The 20,079-nt window shown below is 38.7% G+C and overlaps 1 protein-coding gene across 1 annotated transcript in view; it reads left to right on the top strand.

Moving 5' to 3' along the window:
• The window catches only part of KNG1 (kininogen 1), a 63,282-nt gene that overhangs the window by 13,284 nt on the left and 29,919 nt on the right, over positions 1-20,079 (top strand). The window contains exons 4-7 of the mRNA XM_075202209.1: positions 366-544; positions 12,529-12,639; positions 14,486-14,570; positions 17,887-18,032. Coding sequence (XP_075058310.1) covers positions 366-544; positions 12,529-12,639; positions 14,486-14,570; positions 17,887-18,032 — 521 coding nt within the window. The remainder of the gene's footprint in view (positions 1-365; positions 545-12,528; positions 12,640-14,485; positions 14,571-17,886; positions 18,033-20,079) is intronic.

Raw genomic sequence — 20,079 nt, 5'->3', positions numbered from 1 at the left:
AAAAGTTGCTTTAACTTGCTGCTTCGTGAAACTCTGTCTTGCTGGGTCACATGTTGTACATGTCAGTTATTATTACAACTGTTACCATGCACACATGGACATGCTAAGAGCAGTTGCTATAGCCGCTGAATAAATTAAAGACTACAGGTATACATAAGCAATTTCAACAACAGTGTTTGTTACAATGACAGCTAACACACAGATCTAAATAGCAAACAGCGATACTATAAAGACAAAAACACCATATACCTATATTTACATATATAGTTTGAATAGGACATTATTTAAAAGAAAACAATGGTTTATATTACAGGTGCAAGTTTTGATCAGTACTGATGAAGTAATTTGTTGTTTCTCATGTTCAGGTCCAGTGGAGCCTCCAATAACTGCTGTTCATCACCAGTGCCTTGGGTGTCCTCGGCCAATAGACTTAAACAATGAGGAGTTGTTGTACTATGTTCATTCTACTATAGAACAAATGAACACAGAGGGGAGCCATCCATTCTACTTTGGTTTGGAGAGTATAGTGAATGCCAGCAGCCAGGTCTGTATAGCACACCTAAATATATAGTTGTGAAACAGATCCGCGCAAGCCAATAATCCATATTCTGGAATGGAAAAATTAATTATTATTTTTTATGTATATGTAAGTTAAGCCTTCTGAGAATCATCTCCATTTGTCAATCACACTGACCAATGAAAAGCCAGCATTATGAATGTGAAACAAAGATTTGAGGTAATAATAGAATTTGGCTTGTATATTGTAATGTAAAGCAATGAGTGAAACTCCTGCACTCTATTTAAAAAAAATCACTTGCAAAAAAGTTCTACTTTCTTCAACATGGAATTTGAGGGCACATAAGAACTGCTTGGCCCATTTTTTAACCTACGGTAACTCATACCCTATTTTATCCTTAGCTCTTTGTAAAGATATCCCATGTCTATCTCAAGCAGGTTTAAATTGCTCTACTGTATTAGCCTTACCACCTCTAATGGGAGATATTCCACTTATCCACTAGCCTTTCTGTGAAATCATTTTTCTTCAAATTTCCTCTGAACCTACTTCCCTCCAGTTTCAGCGCATGTCCTCATGTTCTAATACTTCTCCTACTTTGAAGAATATTTCCCTCCTGTACCTTGTTAAAACCCTTGATATATTTGAAGTTTCTATTGATGTTTTAGTCTTTCCGGGTAAGTTTTGTGCTGTAGGCCATGCACCATTTTAGTTGCCCTTCTTTGTACAGTCTCTAATGTATTCTTATCTTTCTGATATGGCCTCCAAAACTGAACAAAATATTCTAGATGAGGCTGTATCAATTACCTATACAGTGGTATTATTACTTCTATCTTCCTGCTTCTGAGATTCCTCTCCCTATGCAACCAAGCATCTGACTTGCCTTCTCATTGCTTTGTTACAGTGCTTACCAGTCTTTAAGGCATCTGAAATAGTAACTCATAGATCGCTTTCCTCCTTAGTAGTTTCCATTATAGTACCGTTAATACTATATTTAGCCTTTGGGTTATTAAGACCCAAGTGCATGATTTAGCAATTTTTTGGCCATTAAACTGTAGTTGCCACTCGCTTGACCTTTCCTCTAGTCTACCAAGATCATCAATCATTTGTTTTACCCTTCCTGGTGTGACTACCCTGTTGCATATATTCGCACCATCTGCAAAAAGGCACACTTTCCTTTCCATAAAATTTGCAAAGTCACCAATAAAGATATTAAAAAGCACTGGTCCAAGTACAGATCCTTGGGGTACTCCATTGGTAACCTTTCCCTCCTGTGAATGCACTCCATTAACTACAACTGTCTGTTTTCTATCCTGCAATCAAGATCTTATCCATTCAGCTACTTAGAATCCAATCCCAAGCTTTTGAGTGTATTTAACAGTCTGAGATGTGGGACAGTGTCAAAAGCTTTATTAAAGCCTAGATACGATACATCTACTCCCCCCACCCCCTTGATCTATTACTTTAATCACCCAGTCAACAAGTCAATAAGATTTGTTTGACATGTTCTCTCTTCAGAAACACATTAAAAAAGCATGTCATATGAAATGGTGAATCAATATACTTTGCAAAATAATCTTAAACATGTAATATGCTTATCACCAAAGAGAAAGGACTAAGGTCCATATGGAAAAGGATCCTCTAATGTGTGGGGCTTTTTTTAGAGGCCAAATACTGAGGGATCATTGCACTGACTGCAGGTCATGAGTTCAACTGTGAAGGCATAGAATAACAGAAGAATGGACACATTCATGGTTGCCCCTGCTCAGGGTAGACACTTAGGAATCAAGGGTTCAGTTATTAGCAAACAACAACGAGGTTGAGGCAAAAAATATGTTGATCCCTAAACAAAGACCTCAGAAATCTATTAATTCCAATAATTCTCTTCTATTTATCTCAAAATTGAACAATAAATCTAGTCTGATTAAGAAAATTGTGAGGAATAATTACAAGATATAACATCAAGATATAATTTTAAGTAACGTATTAGAAAAGGAACCTAGGATTATATAAAAGAAAAATAGTAATCTTAAAAATATACTAGCACCTAGTGCCTTAAAAACATATCCGAAACAGAACGTAAGCCACTTTTGGCTACCCCCTAAACCGTTGGGTTGCTTTGGTTGTAATAAACAGGTGTGTTTAACTTGTGAACATATTGGGAAAGGTATCTCTAAAATCAAATCCAAGACCAGTGGACTGGAATATCCTATACTGCAGTTTATTCATTGTGAGAGTACATATGTGGTCTACGTCCTGGAGTGCCCTTGTGGATCCAGTACGTAGGTAGGACTACTAGATCATTAAAAAGTCGCTTTAGAGAACATAAATTAAACATTAAAAATGGTTATCAGAAACATAGTGTGTCAAGACACTTTGCAGATAAACATAACTGCAACCCAAAAGGTCTGGTAGTGATCGGACTTGAAAAATTCGATCCTACCTTAAGAGGAGGAGATAGATACAAGAGACTATGTAGGGGTGAAGTCTCCTGGATATTCAAACTCCAAACTATGCATCCAGAGGGTTTCAATGAAATCATGGAATTTAACGATTGGTATGTTTGAAGATTGGATTAGAAATTGCAACTATATTCTTTCTGTATATGCAATCTTAGTGGTTCTTCCCTTTTTCAGCTTCTAGTTCTCTTATAGGTGTATCCATTGCTTACTTTTTATGAGGACAAGTTTTGTCATTTTTAGAGGATCTACACATCTATATGTATGTATATGGGTGTGTTTGTATATATTTACGCAGTTTTTATCTGCTTTCTATACTAGGGAGGTATCTTAGTATCTTTTTGGTTAAAATTTACCATGTAGATTTGAATGGCTTAATGTATTATATCTTTTATTGGAGTAATATAGCTGAATACACACGCATATATGTGTTTTTTTACACTTGTGTGTGTGTTTTGTTTAGAGAGTATGACCCTATGTTGGGATCATATATACATACAGGTATGTTTTTTGGTATCATGATATACACTTCATCTGTTGTGAGTTTCTATGTATAAATGTGCAGAATTATTATATTAAGGATTATATCCATTATAGATATGTAGATATTTAAATGTGTATATATGTATGTAATCTTATTATGAGTTTTTGGATGCACAATGCATTTATCATTTTATTATTTTTGTTCATTATTATTATATATATATATATATTTTTTACACATTTTTTTATATATTTTTAGAATGATCATATTATTATATAGTTTATATTTATTATTATGTTTTTTTATATAACATTGTCAATATGTATTGTTCTTACTTATAAACCAAACAGAGTTGGAGATATCGTGACTCAATAAATTGAACAGGTGCCATTAATTGATTTTAATTGAGAGTTTTGCCTATATAAAGACGAGCTAGAGGAAGTCTCATTTACATTGCTTGAAAAAGTCTGCAGAGGCAGACGAAACGCGTTGCAGAGACTTTCTTGTTGCTCAGTGCTTGTATTCTTATTCAGTGAGGAGATCGTGAGGATTATTATAACTTCTGTGCACAAAGTTATTTTCCAACCTTGTTTTCAAGAGGAACCTTACTATTGGAGGTGATTTCCTGTCCGGACAGCTTTTGGTGCGCACCACAGAAACAGCTGAATCTAGCAGCCGCCGGAGCGGTATAGAGGCGAGTGATTTACTTTCCGTCTCCTAAAAGCGGGTAAGCGATTTTTTTGCCTATAATACAACGTGGGCTATTACCGCTAGAGACTACTCTTTCCTCCTAAAACGGGGAAGATATTTTTACACAAATACATCGCGGACTACTACCTCTAGATATTATTCTCTTCTCCCAGAAAGTGGGTAGGACATTTATGCCCTAAATACATTGTGGACTACTACATGTAGGATTACAAATTGATGGAAATCTACATACCTCTTATACGGAGGAAGATTGTTTTGCGTATACTGATTTGTATCAAGTTTCATACTGCCGGATATAACGTGCATAATAACTGTGGAGTCATTTGGATTTCTTATTCATCAAGGAGATACATTTTGTTGCCGTATGTGTACATACTGATATAAGATTTTATTTTATTTTATTTTGTCTCATGAAAATGAAAATGTGTTTCACTCATTATAATATTGAGTTAAGACGCTAGAGTCAGTTTTCTCCAGATTTTAAAGAGTATTGATTGGATGCTGTGTATATGCAATTATTAAGGGGATATACTAAGAGATTTATGTATAGGCATGTTCTCCATTTTTTATACATATGTGGGATTGTGATGGTTTAATAACTTGGTATCATTAAATTTTGATTATACAGTTAATAAGAAGTGGATTTGCGCATTCATCCTTTTTCTCAAAAAATATTAGTTTACCAATAAAGGTATTCCCAACCCCAAAACCCCACTCCAAACAAATCAACAATAGCAAGAAGACCAGAACATAAAAAAGCAAAAGGCTCACCAAAATTTCTGCAGACTACTTTTTTCAGTCCTGTCACTCACCGGACTGTGAGTGCTACTTCTCGTGTGTTTAGGAACCGTGGCCGTCCACCATCCTGAGGGTCTGCGCATGTGCAGCCCTTTCAAACCTTCAGTACATGTTCCTTTTAGTTAATTGGCTGATCAGGCAACACTCCCTATTTAAAGCACCTGTGGTCAATACCTCGTTGCCTGATCTTGGAGTCTCATTCCCCATGAGCCTCTGAAGGTGTTCCTGTGTTTCCTCGTGTATTCAGCTCCTGCTGATTCCTGTTGTTCGTTTGTGGTTTCCAGACCACTTCAACTCTCCTGTGTTTCATCGTGACTGCACCAGCTGATTCCTATCCGCTGCCTCTGTGCTTCTACAGGTTCCAGTCCACTCCAACTCTCCTGTGTTTCATTGTGACTGCACCAGCTGATTCCTATCCGCTGCCTCCGTGTATCTACAGTATCCTGCTTATCTCAACTCTCCCGTGTTTCATCGTGACTGCACCAGCTGATTCCTATCCGCTGCCTCCGTGTATCTACAGTATCCTGCTCACCTCAACTCTTCCGTGTTTCATCGTGACTGCACCAGCTGATTCCTATCCGCTGCCTCCGTGTATCTACAGTATCCTGCTCACCTCAACTCTCCCGTGTTACATCGTGACTGCACCAGTTGATTCCTATCCATTGCCTCCGTGTATCTGCAGTGTCCTGCTCATCGCAACCCTCCAGTACTCCTCGTGTCTGCAGCCAGCCGATCCGCTGTCCCTGTGCTTCTACAGTGTTCCTGCTTGTGTCAACTCGCCTGTCTGCATCGGATCAACGCTCCGCTGCTTTCATCTCGGCTAGACCGCCTCAACTCTCCTGTGATCTCCGGGTGTCCAGTTCTATATACTACTGCTTCCTGAGTATTGTTTATATCCTTGCTGGTCTACCTACTGTGCGCTGCACCTACTTGGTTACCGCTTCCACCCTCCTGGGACTTCGTATCCTGCCGGCCTCCAGCCGTTCAGGTATCCCTGCACTTCTTCTGACAGCCTGCTCTCCTGAACCACGGTATGCATACTTCTCATTGACTGTGCTGGTGTATTGCATATCTAGCTGGACTGAGTTGTTCTCCTCTGGAGTTTCCTATCCACTGAGACTATTGCCATCATTTGACTGTGTTACCTTTTAGCCTGGATAGTTCTTGTGACTTTGTATATTTGTGCAGTGCTGCTCAGTTATTACTATTTTGTGCATATCATCGTGGGATCAAGTTCAGTGTGCCCGTGTATAATCTGCATTGCATTTATCTCCCCGTGCTCCTCCTCACATATATATTTCAGTGGTACAACTTGCTAGAGGCAAACCACTGTTACCTGTTTCCTGAGTCACCAGTTCCACTGTCCTTTCACATAGCAGTGGTACAGCTTGCTAACGCAGACCACTGACTTCCCGGATACCTTCACCTGGATTCCATTCCCTCACCTAGACATCGGTACAACTTGCTATACGCAGACCGCTGACTCTCATCACCTCCTCGTTACTTCTGGACATTCCTCCTCACTGTAGCAGTGGTGCAACTTGCTACCCGCAGACCACTGACTACCCTCACGTTTCCTTGTCCATCCAGTTCCTTGTGTACAGTTATCTATATATTACCAGTGCTGCTAGTCATAGACTTTCCACGAGCATTCTCTTACCATCTGCTGTCTCCTGTTCCGTGATCACCCCGCTACCAGAGTACCATATTACCACCTATACTGCTCTGGTAAGTCCATCATCTGGTGATACCTGGGTAAAGACTCCTAGTGCCCGTGACAAGTCCAATGAGTTTGTGACATAATGTGCTTACTCTCTCAGTACTCTGTCCATCGCAACTTGCCATCAGTGACCACACTTACTAGTGATGGGTAGTTCACGAATGATTAGTTCAAATGAACTAATCTTCAAAGTGAACTAATTGATTTAGTTCACAACTCTGGCAAAGATTAGTTCACCAGGAACTAAAACAAGTGGGAGGAGTTAGAGATAAAGCTGAGCAGCTCCAGCAGCCTCACTCACTGTCTCATTCACATTGGCTCTTTTGTTTCTATTCAGCTCTCTCATTTAATACTCAAGAGTCAGTTCCTCTAAACTGCCAAAGGTGGCACTGCTGTGCTCAGACATTGTGTGAGACTCTGGAGCTGATCACAGAACTATGAGTCATGAGTTCTCCTGGCTCAGGAGCTCAATAGTTCATCTAGTTCATTTGACTCTCTGACTCATTTCACTCGTGAATCTTTTCACTCATCTGAATCTTTGCACTCGTCTGAATCTTTTCACTCGTCTGAATCTTTTGAATCATTTAGCTCATGAGTCACAGGATACATTCCCTTCCCTGTCAGCTCAAGACACACTGCACTGCTGAGTGCTGCATGCTATATACTGTAGTTCTGTTTACTGCATCATATATACAGGAGAGATGTATTAAACCTTCAAGAGAGATAAAGTGAAAATGTTGCCCATAGCAACTAATAATTTCCTGCCATTTTATAGACTCTGATAGATAAATGACAGAAGCTGATTAGTCATAATTGCAAACCATATGTTCGTTACGTCTGGGAGTTCCTGGAGTGGGGTATGGGCGTAGGGGGCGGTGTTTCATGAATTGCGCCATTTTGGCCCCGCCCCCAGTGGTGTGATGCCTGTTTTGGGTCTTTTTCATTTGCATATTATGGAAGCAATAAATAATAATGAAAATGCAATTAACTTTGCAGAGCTCAACATGTCACTACTAGTTTTTGTATAAGTGATTGCCCTTTTTAAAATATTAAAAATGATCTGACATATTACAATTATAGGATCATTTTAATAGGACTATAACTCATCTAATGAGGTAGTAGATATGCCTGCAGTATGTGTAATAGACTAGATCTATGTCTCTAATCACTTCTCTCAGCAGTGTTCCAGAGCTAGTGATCTAACTGAACTAAATGAGTCAAATGAACTACTGAGTCAAATGAGTGAAATGAGCTAAATGAACTACTGAGTCAAATGAGTGAAATTAACTAATCTTTTGAACTAATCTTTTGTGTGAACTAGATCATACTTGCCAACTCTCCCAAAACGTCCGGGAGACTCCCGCATTTTGCGTGAGTCTCCCGGACTCCAGAGAGAGTGTGGCAATCTCCCTGATCTGCCCAGAAGTGGGCAGAATACGGTTCAAACGCCGCGATTTTCGGGGCCCCGCCCCCTACACGCCTACCTCCTACTAGCGGCTCCCGGAAAAAAATAATGAAATGTTGGCAAGTATGAACTAGATCTCCCATCACTAATACTTACTGCCACATCTTATCTAAACCAGCCACTCACCGACTTCAAGTGTCAAATGCACACCGACATGGTGCTCCCAGTTGTAGGAGAGGATTGCTGCCACCCCCCGGCTCCTTCATCAGCACCTAGAACTGTCTGCCTCTCAGTAGTCTTTAGAGCTGCTGCAACTCCTCTTTGCTAGTTGCTCTAGCAATGGACAGGCAGAGTGCTGAAGCAGGATGATGAGCTCAGAGCAGGCTAGCCAGGAGGTAGATTAGAGTGTTTGTGTTTTTCACAGGGACAAAGCGAGATTTTAACAGTGAAGTTATTTATTGTACAGAAGCCTCTATAAGAGCTGTTATACACAGAACATCATTTGAAGGTAGGGCTATTGTGCATACTTTACAAGAGCTTCAATGCCCTTTTAATTCAACATATCAGTAGGGGTTAAAACAGCTCTCTGTCCGTATAATAAATGTGTGTTATTCAATGTGACATCTGTGTGTCTAGATATTCAACCAAAAGTAAGTATAATGCTGGAAGTGGCACAAAGCAATTTTGCAGGGAGAATTCTATCTGTCAACCTGTTGCTCTTTTTGTTTTTACTATGCCCTTTGCTAGAGAATCTGTGGAACCAAACAGATAACTTTGCAGCACACTGTTGCATAACATGGCTTGCTTAATATTTCTATACTTTGCTTTAATGAAGTAAGCAGGAATCACGCAGCTCTTTCCTGCAGAGAAAGATCATGTGGTGCAGATTATATGTCCATGATCCTCTTGCCAGAGCTGGATTAAGGTTCTGGGGGTTCCAGGGCACTTAAAACAGGGGGGCCCCTATGATGTAATGAAGTTATCATTTTAGACAAATTTTGGACAAATAAACAGACAATACTGTGTGCACTTCTGTTAGGTGGACACAGCTCTGCCTTCATGAGCAGTACAGTGTGAAACATGGCATACCTCCTAACTGCCCTTGCAGTCGGACCAAATCCTGACTAAGCGAGACATTCACCTAAATTCAGAACTGCCCCACCAGATTCAGAACAGTTGGCAGACTGTCCTGCTCTCTCCTAACTGTTCTTGTCAATTTCACTACCTGTGGCTGCTGGTGTCTCTAGTTGCTGTTTGTCTGGATCCTAGACTTTTGGGGGCCCTATTTGGAAAATAAATGAGTAAATGAAATTTAGAACACTCCAACAAGCATCAGCAATAAATCAATAGCACCCACGTTTAATAATTAGGCCTCCCTCTTGCCCCATTATTCAAACAATAGTATTCACAGATCTGCTCACAGATCAGATTTCCAACCAGCCCTGACATTAAATTAGTAGTAATACACATTTAATAAATTGACCTATTTCCCTCCAACCAACCCCAATTTTAAAGTAATACTATTCCCATTTAATAAATAAGCCTATCTCCCTTCCTCTAAACAGCCCCAGCAATAAATTAATAGCATTGACGTTTAATATAACCATTTCCCACAACCATCCTTGGCATTAAATAATTAATATTCACATTTAATAAATAGCCCTCCTCCCCAAACTCAGCCCCGCATTCAATTAATAGCCCCAAACTACCCAAGCATTAAATTAAAGGTCCGGTCACCCCATCTTAATTTAATAGGCCCCAATATTAAATTAAATAGCCCTAATAATACCTTACATTGCCCTACCATCATCCCACACATAAAAGAGCACTCTTTAAATAATTAGCTCCCACCTAAACACCACCATACAATTAATTCCCTCAGACATTATAGCAGCATAACCCCCTTTCTTCACACATTATAGCAGCAATCCCACCCTTTACTCACACATTAGCAGACTACCCCCTTTCCCTCACACATTATAGCAGCCCTCTCCCATTTCTGCACATTATAGCAGCCCCCCTCCTTTCCTTCACACATTATAACAGCCCCCCCCTCCCATTTCCCCCACACAATAGTGTGGGGAAAAGGGGGGACTGTTATAATGTGAAATAGTATGTCACTATAATATAATAAAATAAAAACAAATTCTTTTACATGTAATCATTAATGAAATTTGGCCCACTAATTTATTCATAAAATAATTTAGCCCCTGTAACATAATTAATAATACTTTTTCCCCCTCTAAACAAGAAATCATGATTACCCTCATAACTGAAACCTGCATTATGCCTTCTGTTATGTTAACCTTGGCCAAAATTCGCTGCTTCATACATATGCCGACTTGTATTCTTAGAATGGCCAAAAGTAGACATGGTGATTTGTAGTGTATCAATTTTGATTACATCACTTTACTGATGACTTATTATAAACTCGCTCTATCATACATTGGTGGGTTTAACCTCGCCCGAGAAAATTGCTGAAAAAGGCAAATCGCAGCTTGATACATTTAACCCCTGATGTTCATCACAGCAGGGGCCATGTTAAGAATTTTGCTTAGTTCATAACACTATTTGAGCAACAGCTTCTTTGTTTTAAAAAAAAAAAAAATTTTATTTGTGGCAGCAGAGAGCTAATACAGGTCACAAGTAAACCGTTAAGTACAGTAAATAGGTGGAAAACAGAGTTAGGCAGATTACACGAAATAGACATTATAAATATTGAGGAGAGAACACTGAAAGTCCAGAGCTTGAGAAAAGTATATGGACAAATGAAAAAGTAAAACGGTAACATGAATCTAGAAAATAAGCCCTAGTAGCGTTGCTGACTAAAGAGTGAAAAACTACTGTAGTTTTAAAGTTTTTTCTGGGGGGAGAGGAGGTTAGGAAGTTATGGGGAGAGCAACAACTTATTTTAGCCAATCTTGTCTGGTTCGATGGCCATCCTGCCCTCAATTGACAAACCTCAAGTTTACATTTGTCGCTCTGAAACACCTTAAAATGTTACCTGTTTGAGCATAAATGACTACAGTTTATAGTTTTTTAAAAAAAATAAAAATCTTGAATATCAGACAGTTCGACCAGTAAACAGCTTGATTCCAGAGTTTGCAATTCACATGGAAAACCATTAAAAATACTGTATATCTGCATATGCATATATGGATATGTAGCCATTTACGTTTGAACCATGCTGCACCATTCAGTGAATCCCTCTCTCGGTATGGGGACACTTTCCATACGGGCTTCTCCATGGGAATAGCTGCAGGATGGGGGTCTCCAAACTTAAACACTGCCATTTACACTATCTGTCTGCTATGGAAGATCTCACTTCTTGGGTACCCCAGAAGGTGGGGATTCCCCTTGCTGGTTCCTTACTGTGGGCCTTCCACTAATGGGGCTCCCCCCCCTCTTTAATAGCACTGGCCCTCATGGCAGCCGTCATGCACTGCCCTCAATATGTTGGGGAACCCCAGGGGCCTCCTTATTAATATTAAAGGTCTGAACATCCTCTAATGTGGTCAAAAATGTGTCTCCTGCAGAACCTGCCATTCACCCCCTTTTTTTAATGGATCTTGGGGCTTAAACTGAGGGGGTTCTCTCCCTTTTTTTTACCCTTCCATGTGCTATTCAAACTGGTGCCTCACTGCATTAACCAAACAATCCCTTCGCCGGGCACCTGGGATCTCCACCTTCCTCCAAGGTCCTGACTGCAATATGGCTGCTCTCCCTTCTTTGCAGAATAACCAGAGTGTTTTATAGACTCTAGTCTTCCGTGTGTGCCAGCAATAGACGTTGCTGGTGCTTTCACGCCGCCAGGCTAAGTTCCACCTATCAAGTGACACAGCTGTCTGCTTCATTGGCACCCTCCTATGCGTGTGAGGAACTAGCCGCACTATGCTGAACATCTCCCTAATGACCTCGTCTGCCAACATCGGTGGCAGGACCTAAGGACATAACTCTGCAGGCATTACAGTTTATTTACATATGTAAAATAGAATACAATAAGCACAAATTATTGTGTAAAATCTATACATGCTGATGTCAGTGTGTATGTTGTGTGGGGTCTTAATCATAGAGCTGCATAGTCTAAGAGATGTCTGTGATACGCTGCCATAATGCCATTTTGATCTCAGTTTTCTGCAGTGACCTGATCAACTTGTATAAATCTGTGAATTAGCTATTGAGCATTTTATACAACACCTCAAAACATTAATCCCAGCAGGGCTGTTTATTTGAGGAATCATGCCAGATCTGATATCAGCTTCTAAAGAAAGTCAGAAATTCTCGTAAATAAAATGAGAATATTGTGGGGAAAAAACATGTAAATGATGCAAATCTTCGACCTATAACTTAGGCACTTCCTATAATAAACTGTATTTTTAATCCATGAAAAACTGCATGTACATTTCTGCAAAATAATCTGCTCTACTTGTGTTTCAGGTTGTGAAAGGATGGGACTACAATATAAATTACCTTGTCAGACAAACAAACTGCTTGAAAAGCAATGTTACCAGCAAAAATTTAACAGAATGCAAAATCGACAAAAAAGGAGTAAGTGTCTCTATCTGCTGTAACAATTGTAAAATTTACATAACTGAGTTGTTAGAAAAAAAAACTAAAGAATTTCTCATCAAATAAAATTATTACCTATCAGCAACTAAGGTTCTGAGAAGGACGTAATCATGGTAAATGACAATTTGAAATTGTAGATTCCTTAAAAAATATATAGATAAAGGACAAAACTCAATGGTCCTGATTCATTAAGGAAAGTTAAGCAAGAGTAAGTAAGGCAAAATCATGTTGTATTGGAGGGAGAGGTAAATTTAAAAAGTGATGGTAGATTTATATTTGGGGTAGGACATGTCCTAGATCAACTTTAAATTTCAGTGTACAAATAAGCTATCAAGTATTTGTGTGCTACATGAAAAAACACAGTATTTTCCTTATGTTTAAAATGGTAAACTGATTTCAACCCCTTGCATTGTAACATGTTTTTGTCCAGAAAACTTAAGTAAGAAAACTTACTCAATTTTTTGCTTAACTTTCCTTAATCAATCAGGCCCCCTGTAAGGATTTTGTGACAAACCTTCAGAACATCTGCAGTATAACCTTTTTTTAATGAACTTTAGCCAACAGACAACTATTTTGCATTTCCTACGATATTCTGCTCTGGTTTAAGGAATACCTGAACATTGTTCAAAATAGCTTAAGGTAACATATATGATCATGCAGATTAATATAAAAAGATTTAAAGATAAACTCACCGACTTAGGACACTTTCAAAATCATCTTTTTCACCAAGCCTTACTTACAGCACTGGCATTTCAGATTAAATCATTTTGGGGTCTTGAAAAACTCCAGGGGCCTATATGTCAATCTGTGGTGATAAAAAAAATCACTTATTGCCACAATTTATGAAGACAATATCACTTGGACAGCTCAGTGATACTTGGCCAAGTTTTGTAAAAGTTAGTTTATTGCTTTGCTGGTCCAGTCTCTGTATATTTGCACATGCACACTGAAAATTAAAACTTAGATTTGGTCTTTCAGCTCAACAAATAAAAAATAGCAACATTTAAAGAAATTATAGGGAAAAAAGAAAAAAAAATGTATAAAATTAAAAAATATTTAAACATTGAAAAAATTTTGTACTCGAAGAATAGTCTTTTTTCTCAATGGTGTTCCTGTCTAACAGAACAAGTATTGTGGTGGTACAAGTGATACCTGTTAAATAGGCATGCGCAGGCACTGCTATTGGTATCCCTTGGAAGTATACGGAGAGTGACTAAAGGGGAAGATGCTCTGCACAGGGATTAGAAGAAAACATCCACATGCAATGTATGTCAAGATATAAATCTATAGCGTATAGCTTGTGGGGGCGCTGGTCCTGTTATATTTGGACAGAACGAATAATGAACAGAGGTTCATGTTAGAAGGACAAATTAGCACTCCTTATGTTAATTAAAATATAACTTTTAATGATTATTGTTTAATAATGACATCCTCCCGGAAAACAAGGTGAAATATATTAAAATAACTTACAAATACACACATACACACGTGTGATGTCAGTAAATAAATGAGGCACTCTGTGGAGAATAATTTATGCTCATAAGTTTCAATGTCCATGTGGAAGTAAAGATGAAATAAACACTATTTATAATATTCTATATTCACTATTTATAATATTTACCATGTAAACCCTTTACATAACAAAAGTCCTATACAGTACCTTCAACAAAGCATGCACCTGGAACGACAATGAGAGAGACCTTCACACAGATCTGCAGCTAGTGGGCTGCAGATGCAGGGGGCAACATGAATTTGTGGTAAAATGAGGAAAGTAGCAGAAGCTAAAAGTAAGCCAACTAATGTTTACTGTTTCATTTTTCTTCAGGAATCTGGTGAATGCACTGTCAACGTGTCTTTGACTCCCGATGGCAACATTAATGACCTTATCTTGGAATGCAAATCAAAGACGGGTAAGAGATTGTGCTGTAAAGAAATGTTTCCTCAGTGGTATCCACAAAGACTTTATCTTAGGTATCCCATATGTCACAGTACACCTAGGGCTGTGCAAAGATTTGCCTTTGGAAAGCTTGTTTTCTTGTTGTTTGCAGTAACACAATTTTTTTATGTGTTGAGTATGAAAATATTGGGCACAATTCAAGTTGGGAAGCAACTTGCACACAAGTTGTCACTTAAAACACTATTGTATTTTAACATATTTCTCAATTAACTAGAATATTTTAATGAATTATTAATACAATTTTGATTTTTAATATAAAGGGAAATAATTGATCCTATTTTTCCTACACTAATAATCTAGCTGTTAGTGCACAATGCAGAATAAACCCTGTTCTCTACTTCTATGTAATCACTGTAAAAATTAAAGATGGAAACCTGGGCACGTTATATTGATGACATTTATGGGAAGTGAACTTGCATCGCCGGCAATGAGGGAAGCTCATTAGACACACATTTATTAGTTTTATATCTGTTTTTGTGATTTTTTTATATCTACTGTGCCTGTCAAAATAGATATGCCATAAAAATGTGATGCTCCCACAATACAGATATGTCAATAGATTTTTTTGAAACTAGTAACCGTAATGAAAAGTGCATCAAAAACATATTCAAAATGCATACTTTTGTTCATTCCATAAATTGAATGGCAACCAGCAAATGCCCATTTTCCCCTATATTCAATTAGTGTATGAATGTGAAGTGCATAACACCCCTTCAGAACAAATGTACTTGTGTTGCTATTCTAGCGGATACAGTGGATTCTCTTTTGACAACTTGAATTAATGCTGGCAGTACTCGAGGTGCAGAGCTCCCCTCCCCCTGCAAGGAGCTTTGCTGCTGGTGGTTTCACAGGTCACAGCTTTTTAATTCTACCTCCAGTCGTGATGAGCTGGTATCAACAGCAAGAAAAGTCTGGTCAACATGGCCGGCACTGATACACAAACAGACTGCAGAGCGCCAAGTCAGAAAATGGATGGATTGTCAAAACAAGTCGGGTTTGCAACAATCAGGAGCATAAACAGTAACAAATGACAGGCAGAAGAGAAGTCAGGAATAGTCCAGGCCAGAGTTCACAGAAATTAGCCACACAATGTACAAGAATGCTGAAGTAAAGGCTTGGAGCCTAATAGTCTGTGCACAGTGCAGGTTTATATAGCTGAGCTGATGAAATAGGATGGGTCTCAGGTCAGAACACATCATCATCATCATCATTTATTTATTTATATAGTGCCACTAATTCTGCAGCACTGTACAGAGAACTCATTCACATCAGTCCCTGCCCCATTGGAGCTTACAATCTAAATCCCCAAACATACACACACAGACCGAGAGAAACTAAGGGCAATTTAATAGCAGCTAATTAACCTACCAGTATGTTTTTGGAGTGTGGGAGGAAACCAGAGCGTCCGGAGGAAACCCACGCAAACACAGGGAGAACATATAAACTCCACACAGATAAGATAGATAATACAACAAAACAAACTAGCTGTGCACAACAGAAAGGCAGCCCTTGTTAATACCTATGAGGAATCCACAAAAAATCCTCTTCATAAAGCACACAAATAACCAAAGGTATTACAAGTGGCGCTAATCTGTACTCAAAGATAAACAGAATGAAATTTTTTATAAGAAAAAGGTCATCCTCCTTAGTAATGTGTATTATAAAGTTTTTTCATACAGTCTTTTGAACTTGTGACATCTGTTTTCTCAAAGTGTCTGAGAATGATTCATGTAATAATTGTAGATAGAAGTCCCGAATAATCACGTATATCCTCAGATGAAAATAAACATTGATGAATAAAATGTATTAAATTCAAATATATACATACACCTCGTGGCTATACCATTACCACACACAAAGTATGTAAAAAACGGTGATGGCACGAAATAGACCTTAAAACCCACAAGAGGGTAATCAGAGAATAAGTAAGGTGGTAAAAAAATATTTTTCTTAACAATAATAACTAGCAGAATTCTATATAAGCACTTACACAAAAAAATAAGGGGCTCATTAGGCACTCCACACCTCCGCTATTTCTGTGTCTGAATAGCACCAATGTATGACATATCACAAGTGCAGCCTCCAGTGTGTGAAAATCCCCGAATATAGCTCCAATGTAGCAAGATTATAAAAAATGAAAAGGGGATAACATAGTGCATTATCTTTAATATACCAAAACTTCCATCTTATACCCCAAAGGGATATAGAATCATAAAAACAAGCATAAAAGCACATTGATCCACAAATACAGCGTATAAACTAGTGGCGGGGCCGCCTACCAGAGTCAAGGAATTCATCAGCGTGTAGCATGCCAAGAAAAGCTGTCTCCTCCCGTGTAGAGTGTTCAAACACTGGTAACTGCGTAGGTACCGTCCCGTCACATATAGGCGCCAACGCGTTTCAACCTAGTACATCTCAGGTCTTTGTCAAGGCTGAATGTTATACGCTTTACAAAGTTCCCCTTTTTATACTATTCATATTGGGTAATCACGTCCACTTCCCAATATCGTAATGAGTAATCCTTCTCAAACTCGCATACTGAAGCGAGGCTTGAAATACAAACATCAACAACGAAACTTTATATATAACATTTTTCACACAAAAAGCTCCGCTGTGACATTGTACTATACTTTGTAGCAATGCTCATAGTATCTCCACTAGAGAGAATACAAGTGCCAAACAATTCCAAAATACACATAAAATACAATGGACCTTATCAGGAGCCAATCCAAAAGTGACCTAAAGAAAATTATGTCAAAATAATACAAAGCAATATTAGAAAATACAATAAAGAAATGCAATAAAAATATACAATAAAAAATACAACAATAAAAAAATATATATATAGAAAAAATTAAGAAATAAAAATAAAAAGTAAAATAAAAAAGATTTTTTGTATGCATATATTATACTAACAGTATAGTTCATGTTATATATTTAAACCGATCTCCATTGTAATGGCTACCTACAAGGACTTACAAAAAAAGCCAAAGAGCATACAAGAATATACAATTGTGCAATATGCGTTAAGTAATAACTATTTACTCAAAACTACAAATTTAGATTTTGTTAGAGCTTTGCGAGATGGAAAAAAAAAACGCTGAACCTGCATGGTGAATTGAAGATCACAGGGAGCGACATCAACACCTGACTCACTTGAACACTATTAGATCATTATTCAGTCAACATTTGTTTTTAACTTCAGGTCATTGAACTTCACCAAAAACTACATTTTTGAATATTTACTTGATATTTTACTATTTTTCTAGGACTTTGCCTTACTTGTCCTGTGGAAGTTGATCCTCAGGATCCTGAGCTTCTGTCTTTATTAAGACAAATAATTGATGAATACAATTCCAACAGCAACCACACAGAACTTTATAGTGTTTCCAATGTTATGTCTGCCAGCAAACAGGTGAGATTGTATGTAACAGGTTAGTGTTTATATATTGTATATTTATTGTGATGGAAATAGCTAAAAGGTAGCAGCCTTTGGTCAGTGACACAGTGTTTAGGTTCAAAAAATGGGTCTTCACCTGTAAACTCATACTTTTTAACCTAAAGGAACTTCAATCAGCTTCATTACTAAAGGTAAAAATTAATACATTTTAAGAAAACAAAAAGTCCCTATTCACCCTCACCCTCATTTCTTGGTCCCTCTCTATAAATGGACAATTAAGCGTGTTATCACTTTTGCTATAGTAAAAATTCCATATTCCTTGCACTGCTAAATTCTCTCATCAGCCAGTCCCTGTGAACATGCATGCACCAAGTGTCTGGAAAATGCTCCATCCAAGGCGATGTTGCGGGGGTCTTTCCAGGATCCAAGTCCCTTACCCCCTACTCTCTGAGAGATTCCGAAATTCTTATGCCAGTTACTCTTTTCTCTCCGGATGGCCCCCAACAGTTAACAGTCTTCGTGGACACTGGATCCGCTGGGAACTTCAGCTCCATTGAGTTGTCCTCTAAGCTCCATCTCTCCTTACTTCCTTTGCCACAGCCTCTGGTACTGCGATAGATGTTGCCAACGGTTCCATCAACCACATTATCAGTCCCTTACGGCTGTCAGTAGAAGTTCTCCACTCAGAAATGATAAGTTTCCTAATTGTTCCGCAGTCTGTTAATCCTGTTATTTTAGACCTACCCTGGCTCAAGGCTGATTCACCACAGTTCGATTGTCGTCGAGCACATGTTATCTCCTGGGGACCTACCTGTAAGCAACATTGTTTGGCCTCAGTGCAACCTTCTAAGATCTCGATTTGTTGCATGGCCTCCTCTCCTCAGTCGGTTCTTCTGGAAGCCTATTACTAATTTCTGGACATATTTAGCAAAGTTGCTGCTGAATCTTTGCCTCCACATCGACCCTGGGACTACCCTATTGACCTTATACCCGGCAAGAGCATCCCTATAGGCAGGGTGTATCCTCTAACTCTCCCTGAAACTCAGGCCATGTCCAATTATGTCTCTGAAAATCTTGAACGAGGATTTATCTACAAATCTACCTCTCCCCCATTAGCAGGGTTCTTTTTTGTTAAAAAGGAAGATGACACACATAGACCCTGTATTGATTATCTGTAGGTTGAGTGCTATAATGGTCAAGAATCGTTACCCGCTTCCTCTCATATCTGAACTCTTCGACCGGATTCATGGAGCCCAGATCTTCACTAAACTAGACCTCAGAGCAGCCTATAACTTGATTCAGATTCGTCAAGGCGACGAATGATAAACCACCTTTAATACCAGAGACGGGCACTACCAGTATCTTGTGTTGCTATTCGGTCTTTGCAATGCCCCAGCGGTTTTCCAAGAATTTATTGAGGAAATCTTCAGAGACCTCCTGCACCAGTCTGTAGTCATCTAACTTGATGACATCCTGACTTTTTCTCAAGACCTTGCCTCTCACTGGAAACATGTCAAGGTAGTTTTCTCTCGGCTCCGTGACAACCATCTATATTGCAACTTGAAAAAGTGTTTATTTGAATAGCCTCTGGTACCTTTCCTTGGATAGCTAGTCTACAAGTGTGGGTCTTCAGATGGACCCCAAGAAAGTGGAGTCCATCATCAATTGGCCTCAACTTTCGGGGCTCAAAGCCACTCAATGATTCATCGGTTTCTGCAATTACTACCATCAGTTTCTTCAAAAAAATTCTTCTTTAATTGCACTCATTACTTCTCTTACCCATAAAGGTGGTCAAGTAAAACACTGGCCTTGAGATGCTATTCTGGCCTTTAAGACTTTAAAAGAGGCTTTTTGGGCAGCTCCCGTACTGAGACAAACCAACCAGAACCTGCCGGTTTTTCTTGAACTCGATGCTTCTTCTATTGGTGTGGGAACGGTTCTCTCTCAGAAGAGATCTGTTTTTTTCCAGGAAGTTCTCTCCTTGTGAGGTCAACTATAGTATCGGGCATAAAGAACTTCTGGCCATCAAAGTAGCCTTAGAGGAATGGAGGTACTTGCTGGA

This window comes from Mixophyes fleayi, chromosome 3 (assembly GCF_038048845.1).
Source record: "Mixophyes fleayi isolate aMixFle1 chromosome 3, aMixFle1.hap1, whole genome shotgun sequence".
Lineage (NCBI taxonomy): Eukaryota > Metazoa > Chordata > Amphibia > Anura > Limnodynastidae > Mixophyes > Mixophyes fleayi.
This window is presented reverse-complemented; position numbering and strand designations above follow the sequence as displayed.